The sequence below is a fragment of the Salmo trutta genome, chromosome 25, assembly GCF_901001165.1.
Source record: "Salmo trutta chromosome 25, fSalTru1.1, whole genome shotgun sequence".
Lineage (NCBI taxonomy): Eukaryota > Metazoa > Chordata > Actinopteri > Salmoniformes > Salmonidae > Salmo > Salmo trutta.
This window is the reverse complement of record NC_042981.1, coordinates 6,646,882-6,666,041: the sequence shown is the minus strand read 5'-3', so window position 1 is coordinate 6,666,041 and position 19,160 is coordinate 6,646,882. Positions and strand designations below refer to the sequence as shown.

General features: G+C 46.5%; 2 protein-coding genes across 2 annotated transcripts in view; one reads left to right on the top strand and one right to left on the bottom strand.

Annotated features, from left to right (window-relative positions):
- Nucleotides 1–11,249, top strand: part of LOC115161763 (retinitis pigmentosa 1-like 1 protein) — a gene marked incomplete at its 3' end in the record, with an annotated part of 13,827 nt that extends 2,578 nt beyond the window's left edge. Inside the window, exons 5-15 of the mRNA XM_029712548.1 lie at nt 472–542; nt 619–734; nt 1,640–1,977; nt 2,121–3,055; nt 3,141–3,255; nt 4,014–6,734; nt 6,906–7,094; nt 9,226–9,525; nt 9,847–10,284; nt 10,411–10,605; nt 10,968–11,249. Of these exons, the coding sequence (XP_029568408.1) occupies nt 472–542; nt 619–734; nt 1,640–1,977; nt 2,121–3,055; nt 3,141–3,255; nt 4,014–6,734; nt 6,906–7,094; nt 9,226–9,525; nt 9,847–10,284; nt 10,411–10,605; nt 10,968–11,249 (5,700 nt within the window). The remainder of the gene's footprint in view (nt 1–471; nt 543–618; nt 735–1,639; nt 1,978–2,120; nt 3,056–3,140; nt 3,256–4,013; nt 6,735–6,905; nt 7,095–9,225; nt 9,526–9,846; nt 10,285–10,410; nt 10,606–10,967) is intronic.
- LOC115161924 (uncharacterized serine-rich protein C215.13-like) lies at nt 10,635–17,559 on the bottom strand. Its single transcript, XM_029712769.1, has 2 exons — nt 12,915–17,559; nt 10,635–12,875 (listed from the first exon to the last, which is right to left on the bottom strand). Exon 2 carries the CDS (start codon nt 12,800–12,802, stop codon nt 11,684–11,686), a length of 1,119 nt encoding a protein of 372 aa, XP_029568629.1. The 5' UTR covers nt 12,803–12,875; nt 12,915–17,559; the 3' UTR covers nt 10,635–11,683.
- Nucleotides 17,560–19,160: the final 1,601 nt, after the last annotated feature.

Below are 19,160 nucleotides of genomic sequence, written 5' to 3'. Positions count from 1 at the left end.
GAGGAGGGGGAGGGGGGAGGGGAGTGAGGACTGGGAGTGTGTGGTGTGTTGGGGAGGGGGAGGGAGGACTGGGAGTGTGTGGTGTGTTGGGGAGGGGGAGGGGGAGGGGGAGGGAGGACTGGGAGTGTGTGGTGTGTTGGGGAGGGGGAGGGGGAGGTAGGACTGGGAGTGTGTGGTGTGTTGGGGAGGGGGAAGGGGAGGGAGGACTGGGAGTGTGTGGTGTGTTGGGGAGGGGGAGGGGGAGGGGGAGGGAGGACTGGGAGTGTGTGGTGTCTTGGGGAGGGGAGGGAGGGGGAGTATAGGGTTGTGTAGATTGACAGTGTCCAGAGCCTGACGTATCCAGTTTTGTTAGTGTATGTGCACTAATGTGTGTGTGTGAATGTGTGTGTGTGTGTGTGTGTGTGTGTGTAGATTGACAGTGCACAGAGCCTGATGACGTGTCCAGGTGTGTTGGTGTGTGTGGGTCGGGAGCCCTTCAGACCTCTACTCCTGGACTATGTAACCAAGCGCTCTGAGGAGAAACTCCCTGGACTGGGGACGCGGTTAGTATACGGATCTATGCTATTACACTGTATTCTGTTGTGGTATTTTGATTGGTTTATTGATTGATTGACACAGGTCACCTGGCAGTGGGGCCCGGTCTCCCGGTACCGGAGCCCGGTCACCTGGTAACGGTCAGGGAGCTCGGTCACGGTCTAGTGTCTGCAGCGAAGGACACGGCAGCAAGAAGAACGGTAGGTCATGATGTGTGTGTCTGTGAGTGGTAGTGTGTCTGTGAGTGGTATTGTGTGTCTGTGAGTGGTAGTGTCTCTCTGTGAGTGGTATTGTGTGTCTGTGAGTGGTAGTGTGTGTCTGTGAGTGGTAGTGTCTCTCTGTGAGTGGTAGTGTATCTGTGAGTGGTAGTATCTCTCTGTGAGTGGTAGTGTCTCTCTGTGAGTGGTAGTGTCTCTCTGTAAGTGGTAGTGTCTCTCTGTGAGTGGTATTGTGTGTCTGTGAGTGGTAGTGTGTGTCTGTGAGTGGTAGAGTGTGTCTGTGAGTGGTATTGTGTGTGTCTGTGAGTGGTAGTGTGTGTCTGTGAGTGGTAGTGTCTCTCTGTGAGTGGTAGTGTGTGTCTGTGAGTGGTAGTGTCTCTCTGTGAGTGGTAGTGTGTCTGTGAGTGGTAGTGTCTCTCTGTGAGTGGTAGTGTCTCTCTGTGAGTGGTAGTATCTCTCTGTAAGTGGTAGTGTGTGTCTGTGAGTGGTAGTGTGTGTCTGTGAGTGGTAGTGTCTCTCTGTGAGTGGTAGTGTGTGTCTGTGAGTGGTAGTGTGTGTCTGTGAGTGGTAGTGTCTCTCTGTGAGTGGTAGTGTGTGTCTGTGAGTGGTAGTGTGTGTCTGTGAGTGGTAGTGTGTGTCTGTGAGTGGCAGTGTCTCTCTGTGAGTGGTAGTGTGTGTCTGTGAGTGGTAGTGTGTGTCTGTGAGTGGTAGTGTCTCTCTGTGAGTGGTAGTGTGTGTCTGTGAGTGGTAGTGTGTGTCTGTGAGTGGTAGTGTGTGTCTATGACTGGTAGTGTGTGTTACTATTGAATATCAAGTGAACAATATGACTAATCTTTCCAATTTGTTTTGCTCTCTCTCTCTCTCTCTCTCTCTCTCTCTCTCTCTAGTAAACTTTGGTCTGGAGACTAAGAAAACCATCCTCCATCCTCTTTCAGACTCTTCCAACCGCTCCGCCCGTTTCTCTCTGTCCTCTGACAAGTCCTACCCTAATGGCCTCAGCAGCTGTCCCCACTCCCACGGTGGCAAGGAGGCGGTGCTTAACGATGACATAGAGAAGCGGGTACTGGTGAACAAAGATGGCAGCTTGTCTGTGGAGATGAGGGTGCGGTTTCGTCTCCATAACGACAAGATGCTCCAGTGGTCCACGGAGATTAAGAAGTCTCCCTCTGACTCTCTGACCAATGACTGCTGTCCGCTCAGGGAAGCCCAGCCCTGCTACTTACAGGTACACTTTGATATGCCTTTTTGGCTTTTGTTGTTTTATATTACTCTAGTTTTGTGATATATATTTTTATTTGTTCAGTAAGCTGCTGTGTGTATGAAATGTGCTTTACAAATAAAATCTATTGTTATCGTTGTTTCCTGCAGCAAGGCCAATCAGAAAGCTGCTCAAACTCTGACTCCGCCTCCTGTGTTGTTGAAGCTGCAGACTACACCCCCAAGCCTCCACAGTCACACTATGCCTGCTGCTTCCAGAGACAGGACCAGGAGTATGACCTTTGGGAGAACCCCACCCACATCCAGACTTCTAAGCACTCCCACTCCAGGGTTAGACACACCCACTCCTCAAGCTCCTCCTCCTCCTGCCGCTCCAGCAAGTTGGTGAGGAGGCGGGCGACCCACAGGGAGTGCTCAGAGCCCGGAAGGGTTGTCCAGGAGTGCTGCGTCAGGGAGGAGGTACAGCGTCGGCTGGAGGTGGAGAGGGATGGAGGGATGGTAGAGGTGTGTACAGTCAGCAGCAGCTGCAGCCGCAGCGAGCTTAACCTGAGTGCCACAGACAACCAGGGGGAGGAGCGTCCTCTGTCTAGCTCCTCCCATGTGCTCCAAGCACTTCATGACGATGTGGATGACCTCCCTCCCAGTGTCTCACGCTGCTGCCATAGCAACGACCCCCCACAAACCCTCCCCTTGACCCCACAACCTCCCAGCCCTATGTCTACTTCCTCCAGGAGCAGAAAACACACCCTTGCCCCTACCCTACAGGGAGAGGAGGTGGGGGAGAGGGAAGAGAAAAGGCGTGACGTGGGTGAGGAGAGAGGGAGCAGAACCTCCTCCCGGCGTTCTAGTAACTCGTGCTCCTGCTGCAGAGGAGAAGTCACCCCTAAGGCAGACAAGGAGAGAGTGGACAGCTCGTGGTCGAAAGCCAGCCAAGCTTCCCACGGATCCAGATCTCCCGCCAACAGTATCAGGACCCCTGTGGCTCCAGAGGAGGGAGATGATGAAGCTGAGCAGGGGGGGAAGAGGGCAGTCAGCGTTATGTCCACTCACACCGGCCTCTCCGGTGGCTCGGGGGGGTCCATTGGGTCAGTGGGGTCTATGGGGTCCAGTGTATGTTCTCACTGTGGGGGGTGTGACCAAGGGTACGACCCTGTATCCTGCCCCTCACAGAAGTCACATAGGTCAAAGCGATCTCAAGAAGAAGAGGAAGAGGAGAGGTCAGGGAGCGCACTCTCAGGTGGCTCAGATGAGTGTGGATTTTCTCAGAGGACCAACAGGTCCAACTGTACCCACTACTACCAAGAGGGCCGAGCAGCCAGCAAGATGTCACACATGTCTCTGCCCGAGGAGGGAGAAGATACAGGGACGGAGGGAGAGGATACAGGGAAGGAGGGAGAGATGGAGGTTGGAGAGAAAAGAAAGGAGGGGGAGAAAGAGGAGAGAGCAGCCAGTGTCCTCTCAGCCAAATCCTTCTCTTCAGTCAAGGGCAGGACCTCTAGAACCTCCCATAAGTCTAAAGCCTCAGAATCCCTTTCAGACATGGAGGAAGAGATGGAGGAACAGATGGAGGAACAGATGGAGGGAGAGGGAGAAGTGAAAGACGGAGAGGTAGAAGATGGAGGAGAGCAGAGAGCAGCAAGCATTATGTCGGCTAAATCTAATCTCTCAGCCAAGTCCAGCAAGTCTCATAAGTCTACCTGTAGCAAAGCAGATGGGTCCACCAAAGCTTCAGAGAGGGCATCATCTCCCAGATCAGAACCAGACGTTGCTGAGGATACAGGAGCAGCAGAGACAGAGGAGAGAGGAGCCAGTGCTATGTCAGCTTTATCTAACGCTTCAGCAAAGTCCAGCAGATCCCATAAGTCTACCAAAAGTCCTAATGTTAGGGCTGCTTCTGCCAGCTCTGAAACACCCGAAGTCACTGCTATTGAGACAACAGGTGAAGGTGAAGAGGCAGAAGAGGGAGAGAAAACAGAGGAGAGAGCAGAGAGCTCCATGTCTGTTAAATCTAACCTCTCAGCAAAGTCTCGTCGGTCCTGTAAGTCTACCTGCAGCAAAGCAGAACAGGCCCCTTCCCCCAACTCACCAGAGGTACCAGCTACTGAACCTGAACCTACTGGAGAGGATGAGGGAGAGGAGAGAGCAATGATCTCCATGTCTGTTAAATCTAACCTCTCAACCAAGTCCAGCAGGTCTCATAAGTTGACCTGCAGTAGGAATATTAGAGTTGTTTCTCCAAAGCCAGCAGCGAGTGAAACTCTAGTCAACGATCCAGCAGACGCAGAGGAGAGAGCAGCGAGTGCATTGTCAGCTAAAACCAACGCTTCAGCAAAGTCCCGTAGGTCCTGTAAGTCTACAGGAGACGATGAGGGAGAGGAGAGAGAAGCAAGAGCCATGTCAGCTAAAACTAGGGCTTCTATCAAGTTCAACAGGTCCCACAAGTCTGCCTGTAAAGCTACCTCTCCAAAGCCAGCCGCATGTGAAACTCCTGTCAACGATCCAGCGGAGAAAACAGAGGAAGAGAAGACGGCGAGTGCCATGTTGGATAACAATAACGCCTCAGTGAAATCTAGCAGATCTCACAAGTCTACCTGCAGCAAAACAGAACGGGCCCCTTCCTCCAACTCACCAGAGGTACCAGGTACTGAGCCTACTGTAGATGCTGAGGGAGAGAAGAGAGCAGCAAGTGCCACGTCAAATTGCAGCAGGTCCCTCAAGTCTACCTGCAGTAAAAGTGTCAGGGCTGAGACTCCAGGGACTAAAGACATCCCTGTTATTATGACGACAGGGGGAGAGGAGACGGTTGATGATACGACTGCTGCTGGAGACACAGAGGAGAGACCAGCGAGCGCCATGTTGGATAACAATAACGCCTCAGTGAAATCTAGCAGATCTCACAAGTCTACCTGCAGCAAAACAGAACGGGCCCCTTCCTCCAACTCACCAGAGGTACCAGGTACTGAGCCTACTGTAGATGCTGAGGGAGAGAAGAGAGCAGCAAGTGCCACGTCAAATTGCAGCAGGTCCCTCAAGTCTACCTGCAGTAAAAGTGTCAGGGCTGAGACTCCAGGGACTAAAGACATCCCTGTTATTATGACGACAGGGGGAGAGGAGACGGTTGATGATACGACTGCTGCTGGAGACACAGAGGAGAGACCGGCGAGCGCCATCTCAGCTAAAACCAGTGCTTCAGTCAAGTCCAGCAGGTCTCATAAATCTACCTGCAGCAGGAGGGTTGAGACTCCAAGCTCTGAACCAGCCAACGTCCCTGTTATTGAAACAACAGGAGGAGACGAGGTCGGAGAGGAGGAAGAGAGAGCAGCCAGTGTCATGTCAGCTAAATCTAACGCTTCAGCAAAGTCCCGCAGGTCTAACAGGCCCACCTGTAATGGAAGTAGTAGAGAAGTCTCTCCAGTGGCTCAAGATGTTCCTGCTATCGAGACAACAGGTGGAAAAGAACAGAGAAACAAATCCACCGCCTCTGTCACGTCCAACAGGTCTCATAAGTCCTCCAGTAGTAGGACGGCTGCAGATCAAGCTGATGTTATTGAGACCACCAGAAGAGACAAGAAGGGGGAGGGGACAGAGAAACCAGCGAGTGCCATGTTGACTAAATCTAATGCTTCAGCAAAGTCCAGCAGATCTCACAAGTCCACCTGTACTGGAAGTACTAGAGCGGTCTCTCCAGCACCTAAAACTGCAGACAGCCCTGCCATTGAAACAACAGGGGTTGACAGGGAGGGAGAGAAAACAGAGGAGAGACCAGCTTGCTCCAGTACATCTCATAAGTCTAATGGTAGTAACAGAAGTGCGTTTCTGCACCTGAAAAAAGAGAGAGGTGAGAGAGGTGTTAGACCTGCCCCCAGCACTACAGGAAATGACCTTGAGACAGGCAGTGTGAAATCCGCATTAAGCACAAAACCCAAAAGAAAAGAAGATTCCTCCATCACCAGACCCCTCTCCAGAGCATCACAAGCCAGTACTAAATCCACCAATCAGACACCGCCTGCCACCACCGAGACCAAAGAGGAGTCTCAAAGTCAAGCCACGAGCCGACCTGCCAGCAAGGCTGCACACAGAGATGATGATGTCCGCGATCATGTCACAGAGAAGAAAACTCCCAGAGTACATTCTAAGAGCCCTGCTAAAGCAGAAGGAGACTCCAGAGCGGCGTCCTCCGCCCGCTCCACCAGGTCAAAGGTGAAAGTTCAGAAGGCCAGCGAGGCCCAGGATGATGAGAGGCCAGAGACAAGGGCCTCCTTCCTGCAAGTGAAATTTCACAGGGTCAAAGCTCAGAGTGACACGGGCAGCGTTCGCTCTGTTAAAACCTCCAAAACGGATAAGATTGTGATCAAAGGGAATTCCAAACCAAAGTCAGCCCAAGCGGGAAACCCTACTTCCCAGTCCTTCAATCCCTCCGAGGGCTCCAGACCCGCCATCCAGCTGGGGACAGCCAGCGTCAGCGATAGCCTCCTCTCCCAGTCCCTGTCTGCAGCTGACCTGCTCAGGGGGAACATGGCCGCCTCGCGCCCCTCCAGCCCTGCAGGGTCAAAGGTTAGCATCCCTGATAGTGGGAAGAGTGGGAGTAGCCAGAGGAGGAGGAAGCTCAAACAAGAAGAGGCAGAGCTAGAGGAGCTGGGTCCCCACTGTCTGCCCAAAACCTCGCCCAATGATGTTGTCAGTGATTGGCTGAGAGGCATCCCTGCTGACAGCGGCATGGATAACCCTGAAGATGAGATGAACGAGGGAATCGAAGAGACAGAAGTAAAAAGAGAGGAAGGAGATGAGAAAGGAGGGGAAACAGAGGGACAGGGAGGAGAGGAGACTGAGGAGAAACAAGAACCGGTTGAAACTACAGAGATGGAGCAGGGGAACACAGCTGAAACAGGACAAGAGGAAGAGGAGCAGGAGAACATGACTGAAACAGGACAACAGGAAGAGGAAGAGGATCTGGAGAACATGGCTGAAACAGGACAACAGGAAGAGGAAGAGGAGCTGGAGAACACGGCTGAAACAGGACAACAGGAAGAGGAAGAGAAGCTGGAGAACACGGCTGAAACAGGACAACGGGAAGAGGAAGAGGAAGTAAAGAAGGCTGCCCGGCAACCAGAGGAAGAGGGAGAGGTGAAAGAGGAGGAGGAAAAAAGGGGAGAGGAGGAAGCAGCAGTGTGGGAGAAGGAGAAGAAAGATAAAGAAGAAGAGGAGGTGAAAAAAGATGAAGAGAGGGAGGTGGGAGCAGAAGAGGAGGGAGAGTGCTCTGAGTGTGCTGACTGCTGCTCTGACCCAGCCTCACCCAACAATGACATCAGTTCTCCTTGTCATCACCACCTGTTCCTCAGTAGAGAGTCAGAGCTGCCTTGGAGCTGCCACTCATCTGTGGCAGTAATGAAGGTTTTACTGAACCCTACACTGGGCCGATGCAGCTCCCTACCCGAGGTATTTCCTGTTTCTAGACTTTTACTTACATACTTTTACTTCCCAGTGAGCACGAGACGTCTTTTACTCATAGGGTTATATACGTTACAGTATAGTTTTACATATACAGTGGGGAGAACAAGTATTTGATACACTGCCGATTTTGCAGGTATTCCTACTTACAAAGCATGAGGTCTGTCATTTTTATCATAGGTAAACTTCAACTGTGAGAGACGGAATCTAAAACAAAAATCCAGAAAATCACATTGTATGATTTTTAAGTAATTATTTTTCATTTTATTGCATGACATAAGTATTTGATCACCTACCAACCAGTAAGAATTACGGCTCTCACAGACCTGTTAGTTTTTCTTTAACTGCACCTGTTTGAACTCGTTACCTGTATAAAAGACACCTGTCCACACACTCAATCAAACAGACTCCAACCTCTTCACAATGGCCAAGAACAGAGAGCTGTGTAAGGACATCAGGGATAAAATTGTAGACCTGCACAAGGCTGGGATGGGCTACAGGACAATAGGCAAGCAGCTTGGTGAGAAGGCAACATCTGTTGGTGCATTTATTAGAAAATGTAAGAAGTTCAAGTTGATGGTCAATCACCCTCGGTCTGGGGCTCCATGCAAGATCTCACCTCGTGGGGATCAATGATCATGAGGAAGGTGAGGGATCAGCCCAGAACTACACGGCAGGACCTGGTCAATGACCTGAAGAGAGCTGGGACCACAGAGAAGAAAACCATTAGTAACACTACGCCGTCATGGATTAAAATCCTGCAGCGCACACAAGGTCCCCCTGCTCAAGCCAGCGTATGTCCAGGCGCGTCTGAAGTTTGCCAATGACCATCTGGATGATCCAGAGGAGAAATGGGAGAAGGTCATGTGGTCTGATGAGACAAAAATAGAGCTTTTTGGTCTAAACTCCACTCGCCGTGTTTGGAGGAAGAAGAAGGATGAGTACAACCCAAAGAACACCATCCCAACCATGAAGCATGGAGGTGGAAACATCATTCTTTGGGGATGCTTTTCTGCAAAGGGGACAGGACGACTGCACCGTATTGAGGGGAGGATGGATGGGGCCATGTATCGCGAGATCTTGGCCAACAACCTCCTTCCCTCAGTAAGAGCATTGAAGATGGGTCGTGGCTGGGTCTTCCAGCATGACAACGACCCGAAACACACAGCCAGGGCAACTAAGGAGTGGCTCCGTAAGAAGCATCTCAAGGTCCTGGAGTGGCCTAGCCAGTCTCCAGACCTGAACCCAATAGAAAATCTTTGGAGGGAGCTGAAAGTCTGTATTGCCCAGCGACAGCCCCGAAACCTGAAGGATCTGGAGAAGGTCTGTGTGGAGGAGTGGGCCAAATCCCTGCTGCAGTGTGTGCAAACCTGGTCAAGAACTACAGGAAACGTATGATCTCTGTAATTGCAAACAAAGGTTTCTGTACCAAATATTAAGTTCTGCTTTTCTGATGTATCAAATACTTATGTCATGCAATAAAATGCAAATTAATTACTTAAAAATCATACAATGTGATTTTCTGGATTTTTGTTTTAGATTCCGTCTCTCACAGTTGAAGTGTACCCATGATAAAAATTACAGACCTCTACATGCTTTGTAAGTAGGAAAACCTGCAAAATAGGCAGTGTATCAAATACTTGTTCTCCCCACTGTATATCGCATACTAATAACTGTTATTATTTGAATACTTTTATTGTCATATTCACATGGTTTGTGTGACTTTCAGGGGGAGAATAAAACACTTTTTTGATCTGATTTACAGTATTCCTAATCCTTATTTCTCCCACCTGTCTCTTTACTCCAGATAAGTCCAGTGTACGGACGCAGACTGAGCTCCTCTGCTAAAGGTCTGCTGGACTGTCTGGCCCAGTTGCAGCTCATCGACCCACCCCCTTCTCCAGCTGCAGCCCCAGGCCCTGACAGGGACCAGCGGTACCAAGAGGTCATGGATATACTAGAGTCACTGTGGCTGTCTAAGCCTGACCTTCAGAAGAGGAAGGAGGGAGACGCAGAGGAGAAGGAGAGGCTAAAAGACTCTGGTGTGGACCTGACCAGCGGCTCAGCAGGGTCTGGGGGTTCTGGGAAGACCAGACCAGATAAAACAGCGGGTGACATCACTCTCATAGCGGAGGGAGAGGGAGGGGAAGGAGGAGGAGATTGGGATGCAGATGGAGGAGGAGAGGGGGAGGCAGGAGAGGGAGAAACAGATGGAGGAGGAGAGGGAGAGACAGATGGAGGAGGAGAGGGAGGGATAGGAGAGGGAAAGACAGATGGAGGAGGAGAGGAAGAGACAGATGGACAAGGAGAGGGGGAGGTAGGACAGGGAGAGACAGATGGAGGAGGAGAGGGGGAGGTAGGAGAGGGAAAGACAGATGGAGGAGGAGAGGGAGAGACAGATGGACGAGGAGAGGGGGAGGTAGGAGAGGGAGAGACAGATGGAGGAGGAGAGGGGAAGGTAGGAGAGGGAGAGACAGATGGAGGAGGAGAGGAAGCAGCATCAGCAGAGCTGCTTTCAGACTCGGCGACCGCAGACATCGCCAGCCAAGTCCGGAGCAGCCCAGGAGAGGATGAGTCGCCCCCAGAGTCGCCCCCAGGAAGAGGTGAGATGCTGCAGACCCTTGAGAGACTCAAAACCCCAGGGAGCCCATCCTCTTCAGACAGCACAGCCTACAAATCCCCCACTGACACAGAGAGAGACACCCCGGAGGACACCCCCAGCTCAGGGACACCCCCGTCAGTCCAACGAGCGTTGCTCACCAAGCGTGTCTCCCAGGACCCTGACCCTGTCTGGGTTCTCAACCTGCTGAAAAAGCTGGAGAAACAGTTCATGACCCACTATGTAGATGCCATGGCTGAGTTAAAGGTACTGATACAACAATAATAAAAACCACAACAACAAACACAACAGCATTAATAATAATCATCATCATGAAAATAATAAATATATATTTTTATAAATAATCTTGATAATACTGTTGTGTTTGTGAAGGTGCGTTGGGACCTAGACAACAATGTGATGTTGGACACTATGATCACTGAGCTGAGAGACGAGGTGAAGAAGAGGATCCAGATGAGCATTGATCGTGAACTGAGGAAGATTCGGGGACGGGCGGGCCGGGGGCCGCGACCCCCTAACATGTCCCGGGAGTCAACCATAACAGACCAGAGGAGGCGGAGGTTGAAGGTGAGAGGGGCCAGTTAGGGATATTTTAGTTGAACAGCTTTAAAACAAACTTTTAGTAAGATTTTAAAGATATTTTGGCAGTGAATGCACAATGAATGCTGGCATGCTGATCCCCAAGACTTCCATTCATTGCGCTAACGCTAGTTAGCAATTTCCCTAACGCTAGTTAGCAATTTCGCTAACGCTAGTTAGCAATTTCGATAATGCTAGTTAGCAAATTCTTTCATCTTATTCTGGGTAAGTAGAAAAATCTTGCACTATCCATTTAATACATAGTGTTTAATTCCTACTTTATTGTCAACTGTAGACCCTATTGCTTTATTATAAATGCACTCCTAATAAAGTTGGACTTTGCTTTGAAGGTCATGAAGGTACAGTCGGTAAACGAGAGTGATGGAGAGCAGGGTTCAGGTGATGTTAGCGACCAGCGCAGCGAGGACGAGTACTGTCCCTGCGACGCCTGCATACGGAAAAAGGCGGAGGACAAGGCAATCAAAATGGAGGCTGTGGTTACCAAGGCGCCGGTGATGATGGCGTTTGATCTGCGTAAGATCCTGCAGATGAAGAAAGACCCAGAGCCTCCGACGCCCCCTATCCCCACACAGGGGAAGAACAATGACAACCTGGAAGAGGAGGAGGAGAAGGAGGAGGAGGAGGAGGAGGAGCAGGTTGGGAATCTAGAGGTGGTACACGAAGACGAGGAAGAGGAGGAGACAAAGGAGGATATTATACCAACTGTTATAGAGGAAGATATCTCTGAGAAGGAAGAGGAAGGAGTGACTGGGAGAGAGGAGGGAGAGGAGGAGGGAGAGGAGATTCACGGAGCTGAGTCTCTGATGGGGGAAGTAGAGGAGGAAATAGCTGAGGAAATAGGGGCTGAAGAACAGGAGGAGGATGGAGTGGTGGAGGGAACTGAGGATGAGGAGGAGGCAGGGGAAGGAGAGACGGGGTGTGAAAGTGCAGGAGAAGATGGTGTGGAGGGGGCGGAGACTAGACAGGGGGAGGAGTTAGTAGAAGGGGAGGAGGAAGAAGCAGGGGAAGCTGAAGCAGGCGATCAGGGAGGAGATGAAGCAGGAGATCAGGAGGAAGCTGAAGGAAATGAAAATCCTGGTCTTGAAACAGCAGAGTGGGAGGATGTGGGGGAAGAGACAGGAGAGGTGGAGGAGACGGGTGAGGGTGAGGAGGAGGGAGACGAGGACGGAGAGGATAAGGAAGGAGTAGACACTGGAGAGGGAGCAGCTGAGAAGGGGGGTGGTGAAATGACTGACAGAGAGGAGACAGAGGAGGATGGAACAGAGGAGGAGGAGGAGGAGGGTGGAGAGGAGACAGAGCAGAACAATGTGGTGTCTGAACTGAAGGTGGAAGAAGAGAAGGGAGAGTTAGATAATGAAAACACAGCAGGAGAAACAACAGAGAAAGAGAGTGGAAAGGAGGAGGGAGAAACAGGAGGAGAGGAAGAGACCGGAGTAGAGGGAGAGACAGAGGGAGGAGAGGAAGAGACTGCTGAGCAAGAAACAGCGGGTAATGTGGGGGTGTCAGCAGAGGATGAGGAAGACGGAGGAGGGGGGGAGGTGCAGGAGAGTGCTGTGGCGGAGTTTAATCCTGAAGAAGAGGAGGGTGAGGAGACGGAGGGAAATAGAGAAATCCCTCTGATCCACCAGATGACCAGAACCTCTGTGGAGTCCCAGCCAGGATCAATGGAGAACACAGACCCGGAGCCCAGGGCATCAGACCCAGTTTCACAAATGTGCTCCTTAACCCTGATAGAGACCATTGAAACTGTCTCTGATGGACACAAGATGGCATCTGCGGGGGAAGGGTCAGGGGGGAAAGGCCAGATGAGGAGCCGATCTCCAGCCAGAATCAAACGCAGGAAACCTAAAGAGAGCGGCATAGAACTGGACGTCCTAGATCTGTAACCCTCACAGGACATAGAACTGGACGTCCTAGATCTGTAACCCTCACAGGACATAGAACTGGACGTCCTAGATCTGTAACCCTCACAGGACATAGAACTGGACGTCCTAGATCTGTAACCCTCACAGGACATAGAACTGGACGTCTTAGATCTGTAACCCTCACAAGACAGAACTGGACGTCTTAGATCTGTAACCCTCATAAGACATAGAACTGGACGTCCTAGATCTGTAACCCTCACAGGACATAGAACTGGACATCCTAGAACTGTAAACCTCATAGAAAATAAAACTGGACGTCTTAGATCTGTAACCCTCACAAGACATAGAACTGGACGTCCTAGATCTGTAACCCTCACAGGACATAGAACTGGACGTCCTAGATCTATAAACCTCACAGAACAGACTGAGTCACAGAAAGCACTTTATAATCTCCTCTCTGGGTTAGGAATATCTATACGGGAGGTATTGCACAGGTTTCTGCCAGGTCAGAGTAGCATTTACTCGTTATTTTAATCGAAGGGTTTAACTGAAACTTGAAACAATCATAGTATTATACAAACCATAAGATATCATGTAAAATGTATATTTGTATAGTTCAAGAAACAACTTATATATATGTATGATTTTATTTTCAAGGAAGGGTGTATATTCTCTACTGTATAGAGGGGTGTATATTCTCTACTGTATAGAGGGGTGTATATTCTCTACTATATGGAGGGGTGTATATTATCTACTGTATAGAGGGGTGTATATTCTCTACTGTATAGAGGGGTGTATATTCTCTACTATATGGAGGGGTGTATATTCTCTACTATATGGAGGGGTGTATATTATCTCTGTATAGAGGGGTGTATATTATCTACTGTATAGAGGGGTGTATATTATCTACTGTATAGAGGGGTGTATATTCTCTACTATATGGAGGGGTGTATATTCTCTACTGTATGGAGGGGTGTATATTCTCTACTGTATAGAGGGGTGTATATTCTGTACTGTATGGAGGGGTGTATATTCTGAACTGTATGGAGGGGTGTATATTCTCTATTATATGGAGGGGTGTATATTCTCTACTGTACAGAGGGGTGTATATTATCTACTGTATAGAGGGGTGTATATTCTTCACTATATGGAGGGGTGTATATTCTCTACTGTATGGAGGGGTGTATATTATCTACTGTATAGAGGGGTGTATATTCTCTACTGTATGGAGGGGTGTATATTCTCTACTGTATGGAGGGGTGTATATTCTCTACTATATGGAGGGGTGTATATTATCTACTGTATAGAGGGGTGTATATTCTCTACTACATGGAGGGGTGTATATTCTCTACTGTATGGAGGGGTGTATGTTATCTACTGTATAGAGGGGTGTATATTCTGTACTGTATGGAGGGGTGTATATTCTGTACTGTATGGAGGGGTGTATATTATCTACTGTATAGAGGGGTGTATATTATATCCTATATGGAGGGGTGTATATTATCTACTGTATAGAGGGGTGTATATTATCTACTGTATAGAGGGGTGTATATTCTCTACTATATGGAGGGGTGTATATTCTCTACTGTATGGAGGGGTGTATATTCTGTACTGTATGGAGGGGTGTATATTCTCTACTATATGGAGGGGTGTATATTCTCTACTATATGGAGGGGTGTATATTATCTACTGTATGGAGGGGTGTATATTCTCTACTGTATAGAGGGGTGTATATTCTCTACTATATGGAGGGTTGTATATTATCTACTGTATAGAGGGGTGTATATTCTCTACTATATGGAGGGGTGTATATTCTCTACTGTATGGAGGGGTGTATATTCTCTACTGTATAGAGGGGTGTATATTCTGTACTGTATGGAGGGATGTATATTCTGTACTGTATGGAGGGGTGTATATTCTCTACTATATGGAGGGGTGTATATTCTCTACTGTACAGAGGGGTGTATATTATCTACTGTATAGAGGGGTGTATATTCTTCACTATATGGAAGGGTGTATATTCTCTACTGTATGGAGGGGTGTATATTATCTACTGTATAGAGGGGTGTATATTCTCTACTGTATGGAGGGGTGTATATTCTCTACTGTATGGAGGGGTGTATATTCTCTACTATATGGAGGGGTGTATATTATCTACTGTATAGAGGGGTGTATATTCTCTACTATATGGAGGGGTGTATATTCTCTACTGTATGGAGGGGTGTATGTTATCTACTGTATAGAGGGGTGTATATTCTGTACTGTATGGAGGGGTGTATATTCTGTACTGTATGGAGGGGTGTATATTATCTACTGTATAGAGGGGTGTATATTCTCTACTATATGGAGGGGTGTATATTATCTACTGTATAGAGGGGTGTATATTATCTACTGTATAGAGGGGTGTATATTCTCTACTATATGGAGGGGTGTATATTATCTACTGTATGGAGGGGTGTATATTCTGTACTGTATGGAGGGGTGTATATTCTCTACTATATGGAGGGGTGTATATTCTCTACTAAATGGAGGGGTGTATTTTATCTACTGTATGGAGGGGTGTATATTATCTACTGTATGGAGGGGTGTATATTCTCTACTATATGGAGGGGTGTATATTCTCTACTGTATTGAGGGGTGTATATTATCTACTATATAGAGGGGTGTATATTCTCTACTGTATTGAGGGGTGTATATTCTCTACTGTATTGAGGGGTGTATATTCTCTACTATATGGAGGGGTGTATATTATTTACTGTATGGAGGGGTGTATATTATCTACTGTATGGAGGGGTGTATATTCTCTACTATATGGAGGGGTGTATATTATCTACTGTATAGAGGGGTGTATATTCTCTACTATATGGAGGGGTGTATATTATCTACTGTATAGATGGGTGTATATTCTCAACTGTATTGAGGGGTGTATATTCTCTACTGTATTGAGGGGTGTATATTCCCTACTGTATTGAGGGGTGTATATTCTCTACTGTATAGGGGGGTGTATATTATCTACTGTATAGAGGGGTGTATATTCTCTACTGTATGGAGGGGTGTATATTCTCTACTATATGGAGGGGTGTATATTCTCTACTATATGGAGGGCTGTACAGTCTGGGTTGTTGTGTCAGGAGATGTGACAAGAGGTTGCCGGGTATTTAACCATGTGGAACGGTATAATAACAGAATCTACTCAGGACTTTAACTAATGCTTTACTGACACCATGGTGACAGAAGAGAGAGAGGAGAGAGATAATATGTTTTCAAGATACAGTACATAACTTTTAAAATACAGTAATACATCATATCGACTGTATTTTGAAGGATATACATCTTGAAAACATTTTCAGACTTTATCAACAATGGACTAATGAAACAAATATATAATATACCAAAATATAGTTTTTTTCAGATTTAATATCATTATCAGTAGTACAGAAGTTATTGTTGTCGGAGTACCTGACAGGGAGGTTGTTTTATAAGGCGTCTAGATGTATTGTTTATCTTGAATATATTGAATATATTCATGTTTTGTATGGCTATATTGGACATAAGTGTGGATATATTGGACATATGTATGGATATATTGGACATGTATAGATATATTGGACATAAGTGTGGATATGTTGGACATAAGTATGGATATATTGGAAATACAGTTTGTATGGATATATTGAAACAGGATGGACATGTTGTTTAGAACGAAGCATCTGTATATGCAGTTGTAGAAAAATATATTGGCACCCTTGCACTTTTTAAAAATAATTTCATATTTCTTCTAGAATAAGTTGAAACAGTCCAGCAACTCTTCTTGAACCATTCCTGGTTGTTTGGGGTCGTTGTCCTGCTGGAAGAGCCACAGCCTTCAATGGAGACACAGTTTGTAGACACAGCGTTGAACATTGGACTACAAAACACCTGATAATCTGATGATTCCATGATGCCTTGCGCACGTTCATGGCCCCCAGGACCAGAGGCAGCAAACCAAGTAATACCTCTGGGGTGTTTAATTTTCTGTGTCAACTTAAGTTCACAAAAATAAAATTGGTTCAACAATGTTGAACATCCAATAACAAGGAGTGGAGAACAAACATTTTAATTTTTTCAATTTTAACTAATTTCAGAAGAAATAGGAAACTGCATAATAAAAGTGTAAGGGTGCTAATATATTTGTCCGAAACTGAATAAAAGCATATGCATGCTGTAACATATTATTTTACAGGGTTGAAACAGAGGCTCTGACTATAAGGGGTCTATGGTTTTATAGTTTACAGTCAACAATAAAGTGCTATTGGTAGGTGCTGTGGGACATGTCTATGCTGCTATTGGTCCGTTCGGCTGTCGATCTTCTTCTGTGACATAACCTATGGAACACCATGTAAAGTCTCAAACAAAAATGTAAATGTATTTTAATGAATAATCATTTATGAAATTAAATGTTTTTAAAGTAAATTCTGTTTAGTTGAAATATGTTGCTGCTTTTAAAAGTGCCATGCATAATATTTCCACTGACTACACCATTTCAACTCTTTTGTAAAAGCATCTAGTCCAGAAAAATACTTGAACTCTTTTGTAAAGACTAGTTCAGATAAATACTTGAACTCATTTGTAAAGACTGGTTCAGATAAATACTTGAACTCTTTTGTAAAGACTAGTCCAGATAAATACTTGAACTCATTTGTAAAGACTAGTTCAGATAAAGCCCTATACAACAACTATTTATGAGTTTTTCTTTGTTTAAAGTGGGACTGACAAATAACACTGATAGGTTGTCTTCGGGGACCTATCAAGATGCAGTGTTTGGGGAGTGTTAGATGATTGGTTGATACATTTTATTTGCCAGTTAAAAAAAATACATTTACACTCAGGAAATACATTTACACACACATTTACACACAGGAAATACATTTACACACAGGAAATACATCTAAAACATGTGACAGTGATATCACAATAAAGTCATACTTATTTCCATTGTGATCCATTTAGATTCTGTGGTCCATTAAGAGTATGTATCATGTGTATAGTGTGTATAGTGTGTAGTGTGTATAGGTGTAGTGTATAGTGTGTATAGTGTGTGTAGTGTATAGTGTGTAGTGTGTAGTGTATAGTGTGTATAGGTGTAGTGTATAGTGTGTATAGTGTGTAGTGTGTAGTGTATAGTGTGTAGTGTGTGTAGTGTGTGTAGTGTGTAGTGTGTGTCTGGTGTGTATTGTGTAGTGTGTATAGTGTGTAGTGTGTGTGTGCAGTGTATGTAGTGTGTATAGTGTGTAGTGTATAGTATATAGTGTGTATAGTGTGTAGTGTGTAGTGTCTGTAGTGTGTATAGTGTGTAGTGTGTATAGCGTCTGTAGTGTGTATAGTGTGTTGTGTGTATATGGTGTGTAGTGTGTAGTGTGTGTATAGCGTGTGCAGTGTGTATAGTGTGTTGTGTGTATAGCATGTAGTGTGTATAGTGTGTAGTGTATATATTGTGTGCAGTGTGTATAGCATGTGTAGTGTGTATAGTGTGTTGTGTGTGTAGTGTGTATAGTGTGTAGTGTGTATAGCATGTAGTGTGTGTAGTGTGTATAGTGTGTAGTGTGTATAGTGTGTAGTGTGTGTAGTGTGTATAGTGTGTAGTGTGTATAGTGTGTAGTGTGTATAGTGTGTTGTGTGTGTAGTGTGTATAGTGTGTAGTGTGTATAGCATGTAGTGTGTATAGTGTGTAGTGTATATATTGTGTGTAGTGTGTATAGTTTGTAGTGTGTATATTGTGTATAGTGTGTTTAGTGTTTAGTGTCTATTGTGTATTGCGTGTAGTTTGTAATGTGTAGTGTGTAGTGTGTGTGTAGCATGTAGTGTGTATTGTGTTTAGTGTGTGTGTATTGTATAGTGTGTCGTGTGTGTGGTGTGTTTAGTGTGTGTGTAGTGTGTAGTGTGTGTGTAGTGTGTAGTGTGTATAGTGTGTGTAGTGTGTAGTGTAGTGTATAGTGTGTAGTGTGTATTTTCTGTGTAGTGTAGTGTATAGTGTGTAGTTTGTATTTTGTGTGTAGTGTATAGTGTGTCATGTGTATTGTGTGTGTAGTGTGTAGTGTAGTGTATAGTGTGTAGTGTGTATTGTGTGTGTAGTGTAGTGTATAGTGTGTAGTGTGTATTTTGTGTGTAGGGTATAGTGTGTAGTGTGTGTGTAGTGTGTAGTGTAGTGTATTGTGTAGTGTGTATTGTGTGTATAGTGTATAGTGTGTAGTGTGTATTTTGTGTGTAGTGTGTACTGTGGGTCTTCCCTGTGACTCAGTTGGTAGAGCATGGTGTTTGCAACTCCAGCATGGTGTGTGCAACGCCAGGGTTGTGGGTTCGATTCCCACGGGGGGCCAGTAGTTTTTTTTTTTAAATGCTTGAAATGAAATGTATGCATTCACTACTGTAAGTCGCTCTGGATAAGAGTGTCTGCTAAATGACTAAAATGTAAATGTAGTGTGTAGTGTAGTGTAGTATAGTTTATAGTGTAGTGTGTTACAGAGCACCAGGAGTACCTCACTGTCTCCAGGCCACCGGATCTGAAACAGCTCAGTCACTCTGAAGAGAGCAGCACCCAGGTCACTCTAACCGTGTGTGTGTGTGTGTGTGTGTGTGTGTGTGTGTGTGTGTGTGTGTGTGTGTGTGTGTGTGTGTGTG

Bases quoted from the DNA above. Each gene is read 5' to 3' on its own strand.
- LOC115161924 (XM_029712769.1), bottom strand. From the start codon at position 12,802: ATGAGGTTTACAGTTCTAGGATGTCCAGTTCTATGTCCTGTGAGGGTT.